Source organism: Leptopilina heterotoma, unplaced genomic scaffold, assembly GCF_015476425.1.
Source record: "Leptopilina heterotoma isolate Lh14 unplaced genomic scaffold, ASM1547642v1 Lhet_73, whole genome shotgun sequence".
Lineage (NCBI taxonomy): Eukaryota > Metazoa > Arthropoda > Insecta > Hymenoptera > Figitidae > Leptopilina > Leptopilina heterotoma.
This window is the reverse complement of record NW_025111169.1, coordinates 2,050,281-2,069,294: the sequence shown is the minus strand read 5'-3', so window position 1 is coordinate 2,069,294 and position 19,014 is coordinate 2,050,281. Positions and strand designations below refer to the sequence as shown.

The 19,014-nt window shown below is 25.5% G+C and overlaps 2 protein-coding genes across 3 annotated transcripts; one reads left to right on the top strand and one right to left on the bottom strand.

The window, feature by feature from the left end:
* Nucleotides 1–11: 11 nt before the first annotated feature.
* On the bottom strand, nucleotides 12–7,121 carry LOC122510742 (atypical kinase COQ8B, mitochondrial). Its single transcript, XM_043625604.1, has 12 exons — nucleotides 6,586–7,121; nucleotides 6,094–6,287; nucleotides 5,279–5,881; nucleotides 4,916–5,135; nucleotides 2,187–2,311; nucleotides 2,013–2,097; nucleotides 1,803–1,918; nucleotides 1,542–1,704; nucleotides 1,237–1,439; nucleotides 923–1,075; nucleotides 689–789; nucleotides 12–548 (listed from the first exon to the last, which is right to left on the bottom strand). The coding sequence occupies exons 2-12, from the start codon at nucleotides 6,283–6,285 to the stop codon at nucleotides 374–376; spliced, it is 2,136 nt and encodes a 711-aa protein (XP_043481539.1). The 5' UTR covers nucleotides 6,286–6,287; nucleotides 6,586–7,121; the 3' UTR covers nucleotides 12–373.
* A 69-nt stretch (nucleotides 7,122–7,190) lies between these two features.
* On the top strand, nucleotides 7,191–17,016 carry LOC122510741 (nuclear valosin-containing protein-like). 2 transcript variants are annotated; one of them, XM_043625602.1, is made up of 12 exons: nucleotides 7,191–7,334; nucleotides 8,032–8,235; nucleotides 8,354–8,545; nucleotides 8,897–9,139; nucleotides 11,865–12,182; nucleotides 12,422–12,641; nucleotides 12,744–13,026; nucleotides 13,153–13,825; nucleotides 14,647–14,814; nucleotides 14,998–15,324; nucleotides 15,433–15,654; nucleotides 15,828–17,016. In XM_043625602.1, exons 2-12 carry the CDS (start codon nucleotides 8,080–8,082, stop codon nucleotides 15,960–15,962), a joined length of 2,937 nt encoding a protein of 978 aa, XP_043481537.1. In that variant the 5' UTR covers nucleotides 7,191–7,334; nucleotides 8,032–8,079; the 3' UTR covers nucleotides 15,963–17,016. The 2 variants fall into 2 exon arrangements, with proteins under 2 accessions (XP_043481537.1, XP_043481538.1); XM_043625603.1 differs by lacking the exon at nucleotides 8,897–9,139.
* The last annotated feature ends 1,998 nt before the right edge of the window (nucleotides 17,017–19,014 follow it).

Genomic DNA, 19,014 nt, shown 5'->3' with positions numbered 1-19,014 from the left:
AAAAGTCCCCAATTAATATTACGAATAATTCTCTCTATTTACAGAAAAAGAATAAATAAATTTTTCTTCTTTATCTTTGTATAGTCATTCTTGATAAAAAAAAAATCATAATCAAAAATCAGCATTACCACTGAGTAATAAAATTCTACAAAATATCGTCGACAATTTTCTAGATCGCTAACACTGATCCTAAAAAAAATAGAGTATTTTCGCAATATTTTCGAAAAATAAGAAAAAGTATTATTTAATCTAAGCACCACTGATAAAGAGTTAATTAGTAGCAAAATAATTTCACTTACACTTTTTTCTTTTCTTTAATCTAGCTGAGGTAAAAGGCACCGGTTTTGTTAATTAGTTCTCTGTGTATCGATTATTATCCAAATTTATAATTTGAATAAATTTTGCGGAACATGTCGCGACAATTGATTTTGACATTCAATTTAGCGCAGAGTAGAAAGACGCCAGATAACTTTCTATGCAAGCTGTAAATTTCTTCTGGCGGCGGACAGAGTCTGTGATTTACAATCGTGGGAACAAGTTTCTGTATTCTGCAAAAATAAAATTCGAGGCTCCATAAATAAATAAATAAGTATATAAATAAGAAAATAAATAAATAAGTGAATAAATAAATAAATATTATGTAAACAAGAAATTTTGTAAAAGTTTCCTGTTAGTCATAATTATTTACCGTTTAGTTACTTCTTGACCTCCGAAGTCGAAATATTCACTCTCTTTATCAAAAACTTGACCTAGAATCATAACCGCATCGACGTGTGCTTCTTCCATGATCTAAGAATATAATTATTAATTTTAGTAATTATTTTGTCATTTATTTAGAAAAGTTTATTTTTTAAAGTACCAGTGTGATGTAAGCTAATTAATTTAGAAAGTCTAATGAAAGCAAAAATTGTATAAAAAATACCTTCGATTCATATCCAGTCAAAAATCCCATTTCTCGTGAAAGATTTAGAACCTTTTGCCTGTCACCTTCACTTGCTCCATTGATTACTTCTATGTATTTATCCATAAACGGTTTTTCATAACTTCTACATGCGCCAAAATCGAGAAGAATTAACTGCAAATAAATTTCATTTTTACTCAACTATTTCAATTTTTTTTTGATTATTTTGTAATTAATTATTTTTGAATAAATTCAATTCAGTCCATTTTCTTATAAATTTTTGAATTCAGTCTGAATTTTAATTCCATAAAATAAAAATTAATGAATATTCATACTTGTCTCGTCTCCGTGTTGTAAAAGAAATTCGACCAATTGGGATCAGTTTGCATGTAACGAAAAACAAAAAGTTCCTTCAAACAAAGCTCCATTATTAATTTACAAATATGTTTTCGTGTCTCTTCGTCCATGTCTGCGCACTTATCAACCGGAATTCCGTCCACTAGTTCACTAGTAAAAACTTGACTTGTACTAATTTCATCTAAAAATTTTATTACATTAAATATTAAAGTAAATAATTAAATATTTTATATTAAATTCATTATTTACTTTCGAGAGTTAAGAATATAAATTTTTCTTTTACCTACAACAGCAGGAACATGATACTCAGGATAAGGTTCGACAAATTTTTTATATTTCCTCGCACATTCAGCTTCTCGAATATAATCAACTTCCCAGGCGAGTTCTCGTTTCGCAACTTCTACAATGTTGTCGATAAACATTCCTTGAGGAAACATATTCCATACCTGAAGAAAAATATTCGAACGTTATTAAACAAAGATAGTAAAATAAAATATAATAAATTGATTTACAACTGAAGATTGAATTTTTTCCGAATACTCACCTTCATTACTCCAACTAAATTTTCAATGTCACTTGAAATTCCCAACGCGACTCCAGGATATTGAATTTTTATAGCCACTGGCTGATTGTTTAACAATGTTGCGTGATGAACTTGACCTAAAAATTATTTGAAGAAATAAAATTAATTTCTGAAAAATGATAAATAAATGTAATAAATAAATATGAAAAGTAAATAAAAATCAAAACGTACCTATTGAAGCTGCTGCAAAAGGTTTATCCTCAAATGTCGAAAATTTACTCCTCCAGTCAGAACCCAATTCACTGGACAACACTTTCTAAAATAGATTCAATTTTGAAAAAAATAATTAAATATTAATTAATTGATTAATTATTAATTAATTAATTGATTGAAACTTATTTTTACCTCCACCTGCCATTTCGGCATAAAGTCGGCACTTTGTCTCACACGTTCGAAAGCCTTTTGCAATTCGGGACTGATTATATTATTATCCTGAATACTAAGAATCTGTCCGATTTTTAATGCGGCTCCTAAAAAGAATAATTAACAATAAAAACCAAAAAGATTTAAAGAAATTAAAATAAAAAAATTGTTTTTAAGTAAAAAATTACAGTTTCGTGAATATTACACGCTTCGTAGCTTCGTACATGATAATTAATTTAAAAAAGTAGCAAAAAGAAGTTTCAAGTCTGAAAAAAGTAGTAAAATGTCCTAGTTAGCGAAAAATTAAATATAACGACTAAATTTTTTCATAATCTATATTGATAAAATCAGACTTCTATGTACCTGTAAATTTCTCCAAACTTGAAAATTTTTATATATTTTTTCGTTTTGAGACATTAGAATTCGAAAAATGTAAAAAAAACATTGAAAACGGTTTAACCAATTAAAGTGAAATTTGGCAGTCTATTAGGTATTAACGTAGCTTAAAATCATAGCCTTATCCGATTAAAAAATATTAAATTGAACGAAAGTTGTGACATTTTTCCAAAAAATTCGAAAAATAAAAAAATGCAAATTTTTTATTTTTTGTAAAATGAATGCAAAACTATCCTTAGCTAACTTTTTCAGATAAATACAACCCATTTCTACAATAAAATTTTTAAAAAAGACGTATTTTGAAATTTTTTTTCGTTTTTTTATATCAACTTTTTTCTAAAAAAATAGTGATTTTTAATCTTTAAGCAAGCTTTTCAGGAAAAGTTCTTAAAGTTTTTTATTTAAAGATCAGTATGTAAAGTAAGAAATTTGATACATTAGACAAAAATTATGAAGCTAAATGCCATAAAAGAGAAGAAAAAATGTTGAATTTTAAGAAATTCGGATTTCGAAATTTTCATAATTTTTTATTTTTTACCAAAGGGTGGAGACTATTAAATAAGTAAAGTATTTTTGAAGAGCACAAAAATAATGAAGCTAAATGCCACAAAAGAGAAGAAAAAATGTTGAATTTTAAGAAATTCGGTTTTTTGAAATTTTGATAATTTTTTATTTTTTACCAAAGGGTGGAGACTAGTAAATAAGTCAAGTATTTTTGAAGAGCACAAAAATAATAAAGCTAAATGCCATAAAAGAGAAGAAAAAATAATGAATTTTAAGAAATTTTTTATTTTGAAATTTTGATAATTTTTTATTTTTTATCAAAGAGTGGAGACTATTAAATAAGTAAAGTATTTTTGAAGAGCACAAAAATAATAAAGCTAAATGCCATAAAAGAGAAGAAAAAATAATGAATTTTAAGCAATTTTTTATTTTGAAATTTTGTTTATTTTTTATTTTTTACCAAAGGGTGGAGACTATTAAATAAGTAAAGTATTTTTGAAGAGCACAAAAATAATGAAGCTAAATGCCAAAAAAGAGAAGAAAAAATGTTGAATTTTAAGAAATTCGGTTTTTCGAAATTTTAATAATTTTTTATTTTTTACCAAAGGGTGGAGACTATTAAATAAGTAAAGTATTTTTGAAGAGCACAAAAATAATGAAGCTAAATGCCATAGAAAAGAAGGAAATATGTTGAATTTTAAGAAATTCAGTTTTTCGAAATTTTGATAATTTTTTATTTTTTACCAAAGGGTGGAGACTATTAAATAAGTAAAGTATTTTTGAAGAGCACAAAAATAATGAAGCTAAATGCCATAGAAAAGAAGGAAATATGTTGAATTTTAAGAAATTCAGTTTTTCGAAATTTTGATAATTTTAGATTTTTTACCAAAGGGTGGAGACTATTAAATAAGTAAAGTATTTTTGAAGAGCCCAAAAATAATGAAGCTTAATGATATAAAAGAGAAGAAAAAATGTTAAATTTTAAGAAATTCTGTTTTTTGAATTTTTGATAATTTTTTATTTTTTGCTAAAGGGTGGAGAGTATTCAAATATTAATATTATACTACCGAAATAGCTAATGGTAACTAATTATTAATTTTCCGGTCAAATTAAATTCCCGGCTATTTTCTGATTTTCCAGATTGGTAGAAACATTGTTAAATGTATTGGTAGAAACTAAAACCCGTCGAAGACGGCTACGACAGCTAGTTGAATATAATTGAATTTCTAAGAAGAATTTTATTATTTATAAAAATAATTTAATTCTCGTGAAAAATCTTATTATTTGGGAAAATAATTGAATAATTGTGAAGAATTAAAGAATTCATTAATTTTTTTTTTAAATAATTGGTTTTCTGAGAAGAATTTTAATATTTATAAAAATTCTTGCGAAGCATTTTATAATAATCTTTTTAAATAATTCTTTTTTGAAAAAGTTTTTGAAAATTGTAATTTTAATAATTGAATTTCTGTAAAAATTGTATTCTTTATTTATGAAAATAATTAAATGTTTATAAAGAATTTTATAAAAATCTTTTTTAAATAATTGAATTCCTTTTTTTCCTGTCAATAATTTTTTTTTATTCCAACTATTAGCGAATTTAATGTAATAATACAAATTTTCAAAAAAGTAGCTTTTATTGGCATATATATGAAAAAAGTATCTAAATAGTAGAAAATCGCAAAAAAGTAATAAATAATAAGTTTTAGTAGATGAGTACGAAGCCTGATATTAGAAAAAAGAATAAAATGTGAAATTTTTAAGTAAAATTTTATGAAATGCAAATATAATAGTAGTCAATGTAATTTTACCTCTAACTTTGCATAATGTTGAAACAATTCTTTCTGCATTGGCTTTAGTTAGAAACATAGTATCGAGAGTTTCTCCAACACTTTGATCCTTAATTTTAAATGTTCTGCGAGTATATTCGGCTAGAGTTCCAACACCAAGGCCTACGCCAAGTGTGCCAAAACTCATCATTCTTTGTAATCTCGTTGACGGAACTTTCCGTTCCTTGGAAGTTGCCGAAAGCTTTAAAAAAGTAGCGTAAATTATTAGTAATAAAATTATTAATAAAATAAGTACGAAAAAAGATTTCGACTTTATCTTAATTAATATAATACTAAATTTTATAGAAACATTATTTTAAGAAATCAAAGTAAATTAGTACTCACAGTCTGTCTAGGTTTAATCGAAGGTTTAATCTTTGGTTTCATTGTCATATTCTCACTACTTTCCTGTTGATTAGAATTTTTATCAACATTTTTTGTCTTTTGTTCATCTTTATTACTCTTCTGAGTATCTTCATCAATTTTCTTCTTTTGCTCGTGTGTCAATTTTTCTTCTCTTGTCCCACTGCCATCAGGATTTAGTTGTTGGATCTTTTTCTCATGTTCAAGTTCGAGTTTTCTTAAAATTTTCTGCTCCTTATCCGAGAGTTCAATGTTCGGTACCTCGTTACTCGATTTTGATATTTTCTCTATTTTCTCTTTGACACTTGAATATTTTGTCGGTTTGCCTGAAGCTTCTTTTTTTTCTTTTCCCGATTTACTAACATTTTCAACTGTCTGTTCGGTTCTATTATTATTATTCAGAGGCACTTCTCTTGGATCTTTTGCAGGATCATAGAATTCTAATTTTTTCCCTGTGTAATTTGATTCATAATTTATTGTTCCGCCCAGAGCTTCTGTGGTCTTAACTTTCGAGTACTGAACAAAGCCTTCTTCAACGACGAGAATTCGTTCTAGAAGTTCTCTGGTTTCCTTGGCGACTGTTTGCTTTAAGGAGAATTTTGATTTTTTATTCTTTATCACAAAGGGGCGAATTATTATTTATAATTTTCTTTACTTTACGTTTATAAATTCATTAAAAATAAATATTAAATAAAGTGATTTTTTTTCTTTGAGCGAAAAAATAAAGAAATGATTTTATAATAAAAATTGAGGAAAATGAAGATTCTGATGATCTACTAAAATTTATTGAAACTTACGGGAACCTTACTTGGATCTATGTTACTTAATTTCTGCTTTAAATTCTTTAGATTTTCTTCAGCTGCCGATACCACACTGGAGTTTTTAAGTGAATGTTTTACACAATTCTCCTGTTGTTTTAAAATTGCATCAACCACCAATTTAGCACCACGAAGTGTACCAACTATATCGGAAGTCAATCGTCTAGACATAACTAAAATGAAAATATAAAATTAAATATAAAATAAAAATATTAGAACAAAAATTTTCAGAAATTCTTTAGTTTTTAGTACTAAACATTTTTCCAAACATTCTTTCATTAAATTCATTTAATTTATTTGATTTGAATTTGAAATGAGTTTATTTTAACAAATAACGTTAATAGTTTATTATTATTAATAATTTCGTACAACAATTAAAGTTTTATTTCATAAAATTGACACTTGACTAATAAACAAAAGAAAAATGTCGATACTATTATTGTAAAAAGTATGAAGTTTATTTTTACATACCTGCGCTTTTTTATAGAATGTGCTTCTTAAAAAATTATAATCAAATAACAAAACTAAAAATCATTGAAAGAAAATTAACAAATTTGCGTCTTGAAATTTTGAAAGCCTTGAATTATTTGGATATAAGTCACTCTCAATGCCCTTGAAATTACGTAAGTGAGGTTATGTATAACACCGGTTTTGCACTTTGCAAAAATTGATGTTCAATTAAAATGATACACTTACAGAATTAATACGTAAAATTCTAATTAATTAGTGAATTAATTTCCTGCTTTTTATCATCAATTTTTAAAGTCTATTGTTGACAAATAGTAATTTTTGGGTTAAGATTTACAAGATTTACAATTTGCAATCACACAAAAAATTTACCACTATTTTTTCGAAAATAATCAATTAAAATAATTTCCGTTATCAATAATTATAATTTACATTCAACTTTTATTCAATAAAATAAATAAAATGAGTAATATATGTAAATTTTTCTTGTTTTTAACACTGATGTTTTTGAGTTTACACTGGTTTACATGTGTTACATATTAAGGCAAGTTCACAGTTTTGCAAGTTCTGCTTGTCCCGCTCTGAAGAGCTATGAATTCCCCTTAAAATTCGCAAATAGTTGATTTAAATTACAGACGTTGGTGGCGCTGATTCTCATTAAAAGAAAGACGTATTTTTAGAATTTCGATTACCAAAGTGACGCTAAAACTTTTTCATTTATTGCTTGCCTGATGGAAAGTGTGCTTTGTTAAGTAAGTTATTTTGTAAATATAAAATAAACAACTTGTATTTCAAACGAACAGTGTAACTTGAAACTTATTTTAATTAGACTATTTTTATGAAATACATTCTTGCCATTGAGGTTAGGTTCATCATACTTCTTAATTTTAGACGTTCTTTTTTGTTTTCTTTTAAATTCTATCATGTAATTAAATTTTACAGAATTGTAATTAGTTTTTACATTCTTACTTTTCTCGAATCAGTTGAATTATGTACTTGTTTCTATATCATTAAAGACTTGTACAGTCGGCAGTGTGACGCCAATACGTGAAAGGTTATAGATATATAGATGGATACGAACACAAATTTTTAAAAATTTGATATTATAAATGTTATAAATTAAACGACAGTTGTATTCCTTTTACAAATAACTGTATAATTCGTTTTTTTGAAGTACAGAAGAATAATATCAAATTGTTACAATTTTAAGAGCTTTATTCGATCATCTGGATTCTGTTCACAGCTTTTCGGTTATCAATTTAAAGATATGAAATTAGAAATAGATATTTTTGTTATGTATTTTATATTAAAATTTTCAAATTAATTTTCCCCATCAAAGAAAATTGTACTTTAATAGAATTGTAAGAGGAAACTGAAAATTCCTCAAAATTCTTTCAGATTTTTTTTCAATTCGTTTCTTCTATTATATTCAAATTGTTTTTTTTTCAGGATTAGAAAATTATGATTGTATACTTAAGCAATTAAGTAAACGTAAATATGAATAATAAAGTAACCAAATTAAATCCGTCGATCGACATCATTCCACTTCAAGGATCCAGTGACGATAGCCGATTAAAGTTAATGAACAATCGAAGATCATTCAGTTCGAATCCTATTTATGGCGATCCCTTGATTATGGATAGGGTACAAATGGTAAATAACATTTTTTTAAAATAAAATTTAGATAAATGCATTCAATAATCAATATTCATTGAAATGCATTCAAAAACAATTAATAATTTTGATAATTTGATTATTGTTTGATTTTCAGTACCTTTATGAAAACGAGGACAAAGTTTATGTTGACATTAATAAAATGTCAGACAGCATTCAAAAGAAATATAGAGAATATCGAAACAGAAAACGTGGTCCATTCAGAGATATGGTACGCAAGGCATACGATGCTGTTAATGAGTGTTTAGCTACTAGGACAGCGTGGAAAGAAGACGATGAAGTTGAATTGGTAACGTAGAAAATGTTTTAAATAACGAACTTGTCAATTTTAATAGAATTCTATTTTTTAATATAAAAACTATTGGAACTATTAACTGAATTTAAAGTCCCTGAGATTAAAATTAAAATCCCTTGGATTAAAATTAGGAAAATTTTTGGAAAAATTAAATCAAAATGAAAATTTTTAAAAATATCCAAGCGCCGGTATTTTAATTATTTGGAAAAAATACTCTACGTCCGAAAAAGTATTTCAGTATTATTATTATAAATCGTTAATTATAAATATTAAGAAACTTTATTCATTGGAATTATGACTATTCTAATATTTTCTCTATAAGAAAAAATTATCTTCATATTTTAGTACGATTCTCAAAATGATCACGATGAACTTTTGAGAATGTATAAAAGAAGTATGAATTCGAAAAATGGAAATACGAGTGATAAAGAGCTAATTGATATTAGCAGCGACGACGAGAAAATCAATGAAATGTCTATGATTAAGGACACTGAAGTGTTTGAAGTAAACAAAAGGCCTCGTAAAAGATTCCTTTATGGAAATTCCAATGAACAGCCGAAAGATCAAGCAAACTTCCTTTCTTCAGAGGTAAAACGCTTTTCTTTGCAAAAAAAAAGACAAAAGTCTACCACAGGCAGAGATCGGACTAGAGTAATAATGGGCATTTTTTAACTAAAAACATGTGAAGAAAAAAAGGGAAAAAATGTAATTTTTATATTTACTGAATCAGGGTTTCTGCAGGTCAGGGATATTTTCTATTTCAGACAATAATTTCTTCTCAAATAACTTCATTTTTCAAGAACTATCATAAAATTATGACTTATAAATTATTCAATGAATAATTTTTACAATTTTCATAAATACTAGATTTCTAGAAGAATTTTAGTTAATACTAAAAAAAAATTTAATTTTTGTAAAAGTTACAAATGATTCCAGAAATCCAAATATTTTAAAAAGTTATAAAAATTCTTCGTAGAAATTCAATTATGTTCAAAATTTTTTTTTAAATTTCTCGTCAAAATTTCAATTATCTTTATAAATAATAAAATTCTTCAAAATTCAATTATTTAAAAAAATTTTAATAAAATTCCTGGCAAAATTTCACAGGAATTCAATTATTTACAAATTTTTAATAAATTTCTTTGAAATAATTCAATTATTTTCATAAGGAATAAAATATCACAGGAATTCAATTATTTAAAATATATAATTTCATAAAATTTTTTGAAAAATATCAATTATTTAAAAAGATTTTTATAAAATTCGTCGCAAGAATTCAATTATTTTAAAAAAATTTAACACACTTCTTTTCTAGAATTCAATTATTTTTATAAATAATAAAATTCTTCACCAAAATTCAATTATTTTTATAGACTTGAATAAAATTCGTTGCAAAGAATTAAATTATTTATATAAGTAATCAAATTCTTCACAGAAATTCAGTTATTTTTATAAAATTTCATAAAATTTTTCGAAAAATATCAATTATTTAAAAATATTTTTATAAAATTCGTCGTAAGAATTCAGTTACTTAAAAAAAAATTTAACAACGTTCTTTTCAAGAATTAACAATTATTTTTATAAATAATAAAATTCTTCACCAAAATTCAATTATTTTTATAGACTTGAATAAAATTCGTTGCAAAGAATTCAATTGTTTATATAAATAATAAAATTCTTCACAGAAATTCAATTATTTTAGAAAAATTTTAATAAAATTCTTGAGAAAATTTTAAATATTTTCATAAATAATAAATCTCATCGCAGGATTTTAATTATTTTTGGTACAATTTTAATCAAATTCCTCGAAAAATGTAATTATTCTTAAAAATTTTATTAAAATTTGTCAAAAAAATTCAATTATTTAGAAATTTGTTGATAAAATTCTTTATGAGAATTAAATTTTAAGAAACATTCAATTATTCAATAAATTATTTATTTGTTAAGTTAAATAATTGAATTCTTCTAGAATTTTCTAATAAATATTGATTTAAAAATGAATTACCGAATATAATCGATTTATTATTTATGAAAATAATTGAATTCTTGCAACGAATTTTATTACATTTTTTTAAAATAATTTAATTTTTTTGAGAAATTTTACTACTTGTAAAAATAATTGAATTCTTGCGAAGGATTTTATTAGGATTTGTGTAAATAATTAACTTTTTTTTGAAAAATTTTATGGTAATTTAAATTATCACAAAACATGAAGGAAGGCGATCACTCCGAGTCGAAGACTTTTCTTTCTTTCTTTTTTCTTCATGTTTTGTAATAATATTTTTATAAGTTGTTGAATTTCAAAAAGGTTTGAATTTGAATGTTTTGAAGAATTTTAATTCCTACGGAAAAATAATAATGATTAAATATTTATTGAGAAAGAAGTTTAATAAAATAAGTAAATTTATTTAAAGATGTTTTGGAATAATTTTACAATTAAAGAAATATGTAAATAAATGTAATAGAACATTTTTTTGAGTATCTAATAATTTTTGAACTGAATCAGAATATTCTTTAGGGTCAGGGAAAAAGTGAAAATTTTGTCTGGAAATTAGGGAAAAATAAAATTAAATAATTGTGGTAACCCTGTGAATGAACAGGGGTGACACACATAAGGAAAATCTGGAAATGCCAGGAAATTTTATAAAGAGTACTGAAAAAGTATTAAATTATTAGAATTCATAAGAAAATTTGTGGACCTTTGTGTCCAGCTGTCTTTAAAAAAATTAAATTCTATTCCTGACGATAATTAAACTTCAAAGAATATGAAGATTGAAACTTCTAATTCACAAACAAAATAGGAAGGAAATTGTATTAAAATATAATTTATGAATAAATTATATTAATTTATTAACATGGTTTGCAATATAGATTATTATCTATATTAAATCTGTAAAATATTATTAAAATCGTTTTAATAATATTTCTAGGCTCTCGGCCCAGTTACTTTAGTCCACTCTCTCTATTTCTCTCTATCTCTGTAAAATATGTATTTTTTTGTTTTTGTTTTGTTTAATATTTAAATTTAATATTAGGTTCTACAGGTTTCTTTCCATTTATAAAAGAAGAAACCTCATTTTTCACGTGGTGCAAATTCCAAGAATACAAATTGCCAGTCCAATGAATTTATTCTACATAACAAGATACAAATTATAATGAATTTAAAAAAAAATACGAAACATTACACGAGCACACGATTTAAATGCTACTTGTTTCAACTATAAATTTTCTTTTTTACATTCATGGAAAGAAACACTGATGATCTCTATAATAGACCGTAAATTATTGAAATATTAATATGTTTTGTGTTTAGATTTATCCAGAAAAATGTTTAACAACGGAACGTCCAACAGATAAACAGGAGAGAAAACGACAGAAACGCAATGACGGCACTGCATTGTATAGTAGTTCTGTCGCAAGAAAAAGAGTGAACGTTTCAGTTGATGATCATAAAGTAACATTTGCAAATGTCGGTGGCGCCTCGAAAGTTATTGAATCTGTTTGTAAACTATTGGTTCACATGAAGCATCCTGAAATTTTCAAGCAAATGGGCATTTCCCCACCGAGAGGATTTTTACTTTATGGACCACCTGGTTGTGGGAAAACTCTGTTGGCCTATGCCATTGCAGGGGTAAATATTTTTTCTTTTTTTGTTATTAATCAATACCCATCGATCGATTTACTACTTTTTTACAATTTGCTACTATTTTGATACTTTATTCAAATTTCTGACACTAAAAGCTACATTCAGTCTTAAAGCTTCTTTTAACTACTTTTTTAAAACTAATTATCGATTGCGAAGTCTGTGAATGGAAATTGACTCAGTGATTAATAAAAATTAATTGAATAAAAATTTTTATTTTCCATCAGGAATTAAATGTCCCTATGTTGAAAATCGCCGGCCCTGAACTTATTGCCGGTGTTTCCGGTGAAAGTGAAGCGAGAATTCGCGAATTATTTGAACAAGCTCTTGCATTATCACCCTGTGTTCTCTTTTTGGATGAAATTGATGCTCTCGCACCGCACAGAGCCAATGCTCAAAAGGAAATGGAACGTCGGATTGTTTCTCAATTGCTGGCGTGTCTCGATGGTAAATTTTGCACGTTTTGGATTTTTTTTATATTTGTTTCGTGATGAAAAGAAATTCTTGTATGAGAATAAAATAATCATTTTGAAAATAATATTTTTGCAGATTTAAGTAAAAAGGAAAATGGCAATAGAGTTTTGGTTGTTGGAGCTACAAATCGACCGGACGCACTGGATCCAGCGTTGAGACGAGCTGGACGCTTTGATCGTGAAGTTCCCCTTGGTATTCCCGATAAAGAAGCAAGAAGACAAATTCTTGCTGTTCATACCGAAAAAGTTAAACTCTCACCGGATGTTGACTTAACTCGCCTGGCTTCTTTGACTCCTGGTTTCGTTGGCGCAGATTTAGTCGCTCTAATCAGAGAGGCTTCTATGGTTGCAATAAACAGGTAAACTTTTCCACACAGTATTATTTATTTATTTTCTTATTTAATAGCCAAAAGGTATTTAAATACCAAAAATCTATGTTCTAAAAATTAAAAAAAAACTTACCCAATTATTTCCCACACTTACAGAATGTTTGCCGAATTAAAGAATAGTAACACTAAAAAAGAGGAGAAAATACCGGTGAACGATGTGGAGGAGGATAAAAGTATGGACATCGAGGTAACGGAAATAATAACCGAAGAGATAAATTTAGAACAAGACGATGCAAAGAAACCAGAGGAGAATGTGGAGAAAGCAAAAGAGGCGGAAAAGGAGCCGGAAATAATAACTGAAGAACCGGAGAAAGAAAAGGAGAAAGAGAAGGAGACAGAGAAGGAAAAAGAAAAGGAAAATCCAGAAGTCGAGGAAGTCACATTGGAAGCAGATTCTTCGAAAAATGCGACAAGTGATGAAAAAACAGAATCGACATCAAAGGAAACGGAGAAAGAAATAAGTGAAGAAGAAGTTACCGATAATGCTGTACCTGTAGAGACTTTGGAGAATGGTGACATGGAAACTGATAAATCTTCAACGCCAGAATCGAGTCCAGAAACAGATCTCTTAAAATGGTTGCACAATGATTTGCCAATTTGTTCAACGACATTGGCGTCAATGTTTATCGAGCACATGGATTTCGAGGGAGCACTTAAAGTTGTACAACCTTCATCGAAAAGGGAAGGCTTTGCCACTGTTCCCGATATTACGTGGGAGGATGTAGGTTCTCTAAAGGATATTCGTCACGAATTGCAGATGTCGATACTGGTGAGATATAAACAATCTTTTTTTTAAAGAAATTTTTCATTCTTCAATTTTTTTTAATTACTTAGCATATTTTACGTTTTTGTATAAAAACGATACTTGCTTTGATTTTCAAAGTTTAAAAACTAACTACAGTCAAAGTGAACCGAAAACATTAAACTATCATTGAATTTTTTTTCCCCCTTAAAAATTTAAAAATGTAAAAAGTTAGAGTATCAATTTTAATTATTTCAATACAAACAATAATTTTTTAAACATTAATTTTTGTATTTAAATAATTGAATTCTCGGAGAATTTTCTAAAAATTATTTTAAAGAATTGATTTAGAAAACATTTTAGCTACAAATTCTGGAAAATAATTAAATAATTTAATTTCAAAAAATTTTTTAATTGAAATTTTTTAAAATAATTGAATTTCAAAAAGATTAAAATGGAAATTTTTATAAATAATTAAATGTTGAATCAGTTTACAATTGAAATTTAAAAAATTGAAATTGAATTTCAAAAAGTTTAATATGGAAATTTATAAATAATTGAGTTCAAAAGGTTTTTCAATTAAAATCTTTATAAATAATTGAATTTGAAAGGGTTTTGAATTAGAATTTTTATAAACAATTGAATTTGAAAATAGTTTACAATTGAAATTTGTAAAAATAATTAAATTTTAAAGATTAAAATAGAAATTTTTATAAATAATTGAATTTTTAAGCAGTTTACAATTGAAATTTGTAAAAATAATTGATAGTTTTAAATAAAAATTGTTATAAATAATTGAATTTGAAAAGGTTAAAAATTAAAATTTTATACACAATTCAATATTTCAGGCGCCTATCAAACAAGCAAGAGAATGCGAATTACTCGGTTTATCTGCTCCCAGCGGTGTATTATTGTGCGGCCCACCAGGTTGCGGAAAAACTTTGCTAGCAAAAGCAATTGCCAATGAGGCGGAAATTAATTTTATCTCCGTCAAAGGACCTGAATTGTTAAATATGGTAAAGTACAAAACATTTTTTCTTTTCTTGTAAATATCTTAATTGTAAACGATTTTAAATATTAACTCCTCAAGTGCGGATGGCGAAGAATTTGTCAATTTTTTGTCATGGAACACAAGACGGCTAGGAAATGAAATACTTGTTAAGGAATTTTTCTAAAAAGAAAAAATATACTTTTTGCAGTACGTCGGCGAAAGTGAGAAGGCAGTTCGACAATGTTTCATAAGAGCTCGAAATTCGGAACCCTGTGTAATTTTCTTTGACGAAATTGACGCTTTGTGTCCCAAACGATCGGAAGGTGATAATTCGTCAACATCGAGGGTAGTCAATCAAATGCTAACCGAAATGGATGGAATCGAGGGAAGGAAAGGTGTATTCGTGATGGCTGCCAGTAATCGGCCGGACATTATTGACCCAGCCATTTTGAGGCCCGGTCGTTTAGATAAAATTTTATACGTAGGATTACCATCGTCTTCTGATAGAGAGGATATTTTACGTGCCGTCACAAAGGTAGAATTTTAATAATTAAAATATAATTATAAATTCTATTTTTATTTTCATAAATTCTCCCTTTCTTCTCGATTTTTACAATTTTATGAAAAAATTTCCCCCTTTCAGAATGGAACAAAACCAAAATTAGCCGCAGATGTAAGTCTATTCCAAGTAGCTCAGGATAGTCGATGTGAAAGATATACGGGAGCTGATTTAGCAGCTTTAATGCGCGAGGCAGGAGTTCAAGCTTTAACAGAATTAATGTCGAATCCTTCGCAAGTTCCCGAAGTTTGTCAGAGGCATGTGAATATTGCTTTCACTAAAGTAATGCCATCGGTTCAAGAGAACGTGAGTAATTTTATTTTTTTTTTCAAACAAAAGAATCTAAAGAAAAGTTAATTCAATATTATAATTTAATTTAGTATTTTAAAAGAAAAAGATTTTTAAAAAAATAAGTTTTTAAAACTAAATATTTGTATTTTTAAATAAATAAATAATAAATTGTTTTCATTCCATTTCAGGATATTCAGCATTATGAAAAACTAAAGTCAAGATACGCTGTGACATTTAGTGATATGGACGATACACCAATGGATATTCCTGTTGATTCATTAAATGAAAATTCGTGGAAGCCAAACAGACCAGAAAGGAAGTAATTTAAAGAAATTTTCTTTTCCATTCAAAGACTACCATCCTTTGAAATTAATAACATTCATCACTGACACTGAGAAAAAAAGATTTTTTTTTTATCTCTAAAAGAGTTTCAACATTAGATTACTTTTATTTTTTTATTGTTGTAATTATTAAGTGACATTAAAGAAGAAATTTTTTTTTGTTTTTTTCGTAAATTTTGTTCATTTATTTTTTAGAATAGTCTCAAAAAAAAAAATTACAAATCTGTTTAAATAATGAAAATATAATTTAAGATTGTTCTCAAAGTTTATTAAAAAGATCGCCTCAACCTCCATGAATCAAAAATTAAAGAAAAAAAAATTGATTTAAAGGATGGTAGAGCTGGTATTAAAAATATGATTAAGTCACTGTATAATGTTTGTAAGTCATTAAGCCTACATTTTAAGCACGTTTAAAGAATTTTTTTTCACACATGCAATGATTCTCTTTTAAAGTACAATTAAATAGTATTCACCAAGTTCTTGTAAACTTATTTTTCATTTAGATTTACATAAAGAATAATCATGATTTATAGATTTATAATTTCTAGTTTATAAATTCACAATTTTCATGATTCTCTAATTGAGATTTCTGTTGTTTCTTAGAAGAAGATGATTAAAGAAAAACTGCACTTTTAGCAGCAAAAAAAATATGGTGTAATAAAATAATTTTAAAAAAGCAATGCCAAAAAAAAGTTTACCACAATTTTTCCCGTAATTTTTTTTTCCTTTTTTTTTGGAAAACATTTATTTAGTATTAAGAGTTTTTTTTTTCTAAAATTGTATACTCTTTTCACTGAATTCGATTGTTGGAAATTTGTATCTGGAGTGAAAAATTGCACGTGTCAAAAAATATATCAAAATTACTATTTGCTTGGTAATTTTTCATGAAAGGCATTTATTTGTAAAGAAAAAGAGAATAGATACAATAGTCTTCCTCTACTCCGTATAAATTGTTTGTTCTACAATATTAGATGATTATTTATCACTGTCTTATATTATGAATTTTTTGCAATAGTAAAGAAAGACTCGGAAAGAATATTTTGAGTTTTCATTTATTGTTTTTGCAATTTATTATTAAAAGAAAATGAATAAAATGACATTTTGCAGTAAAATTATATGCAATTATTATTTCTGTTTTTGAAAAACAGTTGAAAGAAAAAAATTTATTATTCAAAACCAGCATAATTTAGAATTAAAAAAATTGAAAAAAAATCAAAAATCTCGATTTTTATTAATAATAATAATCAGAGTTGCCACAGGTCAGGGAAATCAGGAAATTTAGGGAAAAGTCAGGGAAAGTAGAATTGGTCAGGGAAGTCAGGGAAAATTCAGGGATTTTTATTAAAAGTACTGCAAAAAATTAAATTTTTAGAATTCATATGAAAATTCTGAATTTTTGTATTTTTTATGTTTGCCTCATAAACTATAAAATTGCAAAGAAACCTTCAATTTTTTTCTATTTCTGACAATTTTTACAGGAGTTGCTTAAAAAATGTAATTATTCTTAAAATTTTAATTTCAATTCCTCGAAAAAATCAATTATTTAAAAAAAATGTTTTTTTTAAATTTTTTTGAAGAATTTAATTATTTACAAAAATATTAATTATTAATAAAATTGTTCGAAAGAAAGCAATTATTTACATAAATAATTCTTCAAAAGAATTCAATTATGTCGACAAATAACAAAATTGTTCCTGAAAATTCAATATTATTTTGAGGCATTTAATTAAAATTCTTTGCAAAATTCAATTGTTTTCATAAATAACAATATTCATCACAATAATTCAATTATTTTTAAAAGTAATAAATTTCTTCTTGGAAATTCAATTATTTTTAAAAGTAATAAATTTCTACTTCGAAATTCAATTATTTTACAAAAATTCTCGATAAATTTTCAATTATCTTTATAAATAATAAAATTCTTCTCCGAAATTCAATTATTTTCAAAAAATTTAATAAATTTCTTGGCAAAATTTCAATTATTTTCAAAAATTTTCCTCAATTCAATGATTTTCAAATATCTACTAATTTAATAAAATTTTCCAAAAGAATTCAATTATTTAAAACAAACTTTGATAAAATTCAACGAAAACATTTAATTATTTTCATAAATAATAAAAATATCACAGGAATTCAATTATTTACAAAGAATTAAATTATTTTCAAATTTGTTAGAAATTTCTTCGTAATAATTCCATTATTTTCATAAATTATACAATTTTTTACAGAGATTTAATTATTTTCGCAAATAATAAAAATATCACAGGAATTCAATTATTTACAAAGAATTCAATTATTTTCAAATTTGTTAGAAATTTCTTCGTAATAATTCCATTATTTTCATAAATTATACAATTTTTTACAGAGATTTAATTATTTTCGCAAATAATAAAATTTTTTTAGGAATTCAATTATTTTCATAAATAATAAAATTCATAGCAGAATTTCAATTATTTTTAATACAATTTTAATCGAATTCCTCGAAAAAATGTAATTATTCTTAAAAATTTTATTAAAATTCGTCGAAAGAATTGAATGATTTAAAAATTTGTTGATAAAATTGTTTATAAAAATTCAATTTTGAAAAACATTCAATTATTCAATAAATCATTTATTTTTGTATTTAGTTGATTGTAAAATAAAGAAAGAAATAATTAAATTCTCGTAGAATTTTCTAATAAATATTGATTAAAAAATTAATTTCAGATAAAATTTTAGATAATAATTGAACATTAAAAGCATTACAGCGTAAATTTTTAAAAATATTTCTATTTTGAAAAGGTTTTAAATTAAAATCTGAAAATCTAAACTTTTTAAATTTTAACAATTCTGCAGAATTATTTTTTTTCAAAAAGTTTAACTGAATTTTTTTTAAAAATTATTTCATGCTTTTATTTTATAATATATAAGTAATTGAAGAGTTTTTGAATAAACTAAATTTCGTGTAAAATTGAACTGTAAACAAATGGATTTGGAAATTATTAAAAAACTTTTTCAAAAATTATTTAAAATAATTGATTTAAAGAAAAATGTT

What these genes read in the sequence shown, in the direction of transcription:
- LOC122510742 (XM_043625604.1), bottom strand. Translation starts at nt 6,285, where the DNA reads ATGTCTAGACGATTGACTTCCGATATAGTTGGTACACTTCGTGGTGCT. An exon ending in TAGATCCAAGTAAGGTTCCC is followed by an intron (nt 5,882 to 6,093) that starts GTAAGTTTCAAT and finishes TTCTCCTTAAAG; the next exon opens with CAAACAGTCGCCAAGGAAAC. An exon ending in AACATTATGCAAAGTTAGAG is followed by an intron (nt 2,312 to 4,915) that starts GTAAAATTACAT and finishes TATTCTTTTTAG; the next exon opens with GAGCCGCATTAAAAATCGGA.
- LOC122510741 (XM_043625602.1), top strand. Translation starts at nt 8,080, where the DNA reads ATGAATAATAAAGTAACCAAATTAAATCCGTCGATCGACATCATTCCA. An exon ending in TTATGGATAGGGTACAAATG is followed by an intron (nt 8,236 to 8,353) that starts GTAAATAACATT and finishes TTTGATTTTCAG; the next exon opens with TACCTTTATGAAAACGAGGA. An exon ending in TTTTACGTGCCGTCACAAAG is followed by an intron (nt 15,325 to 15,432) that starts GTAGAATTTTAA and finishes TCCCCCTTTCAG; the next exon opens with AATGGAACAAAACCAAAATT.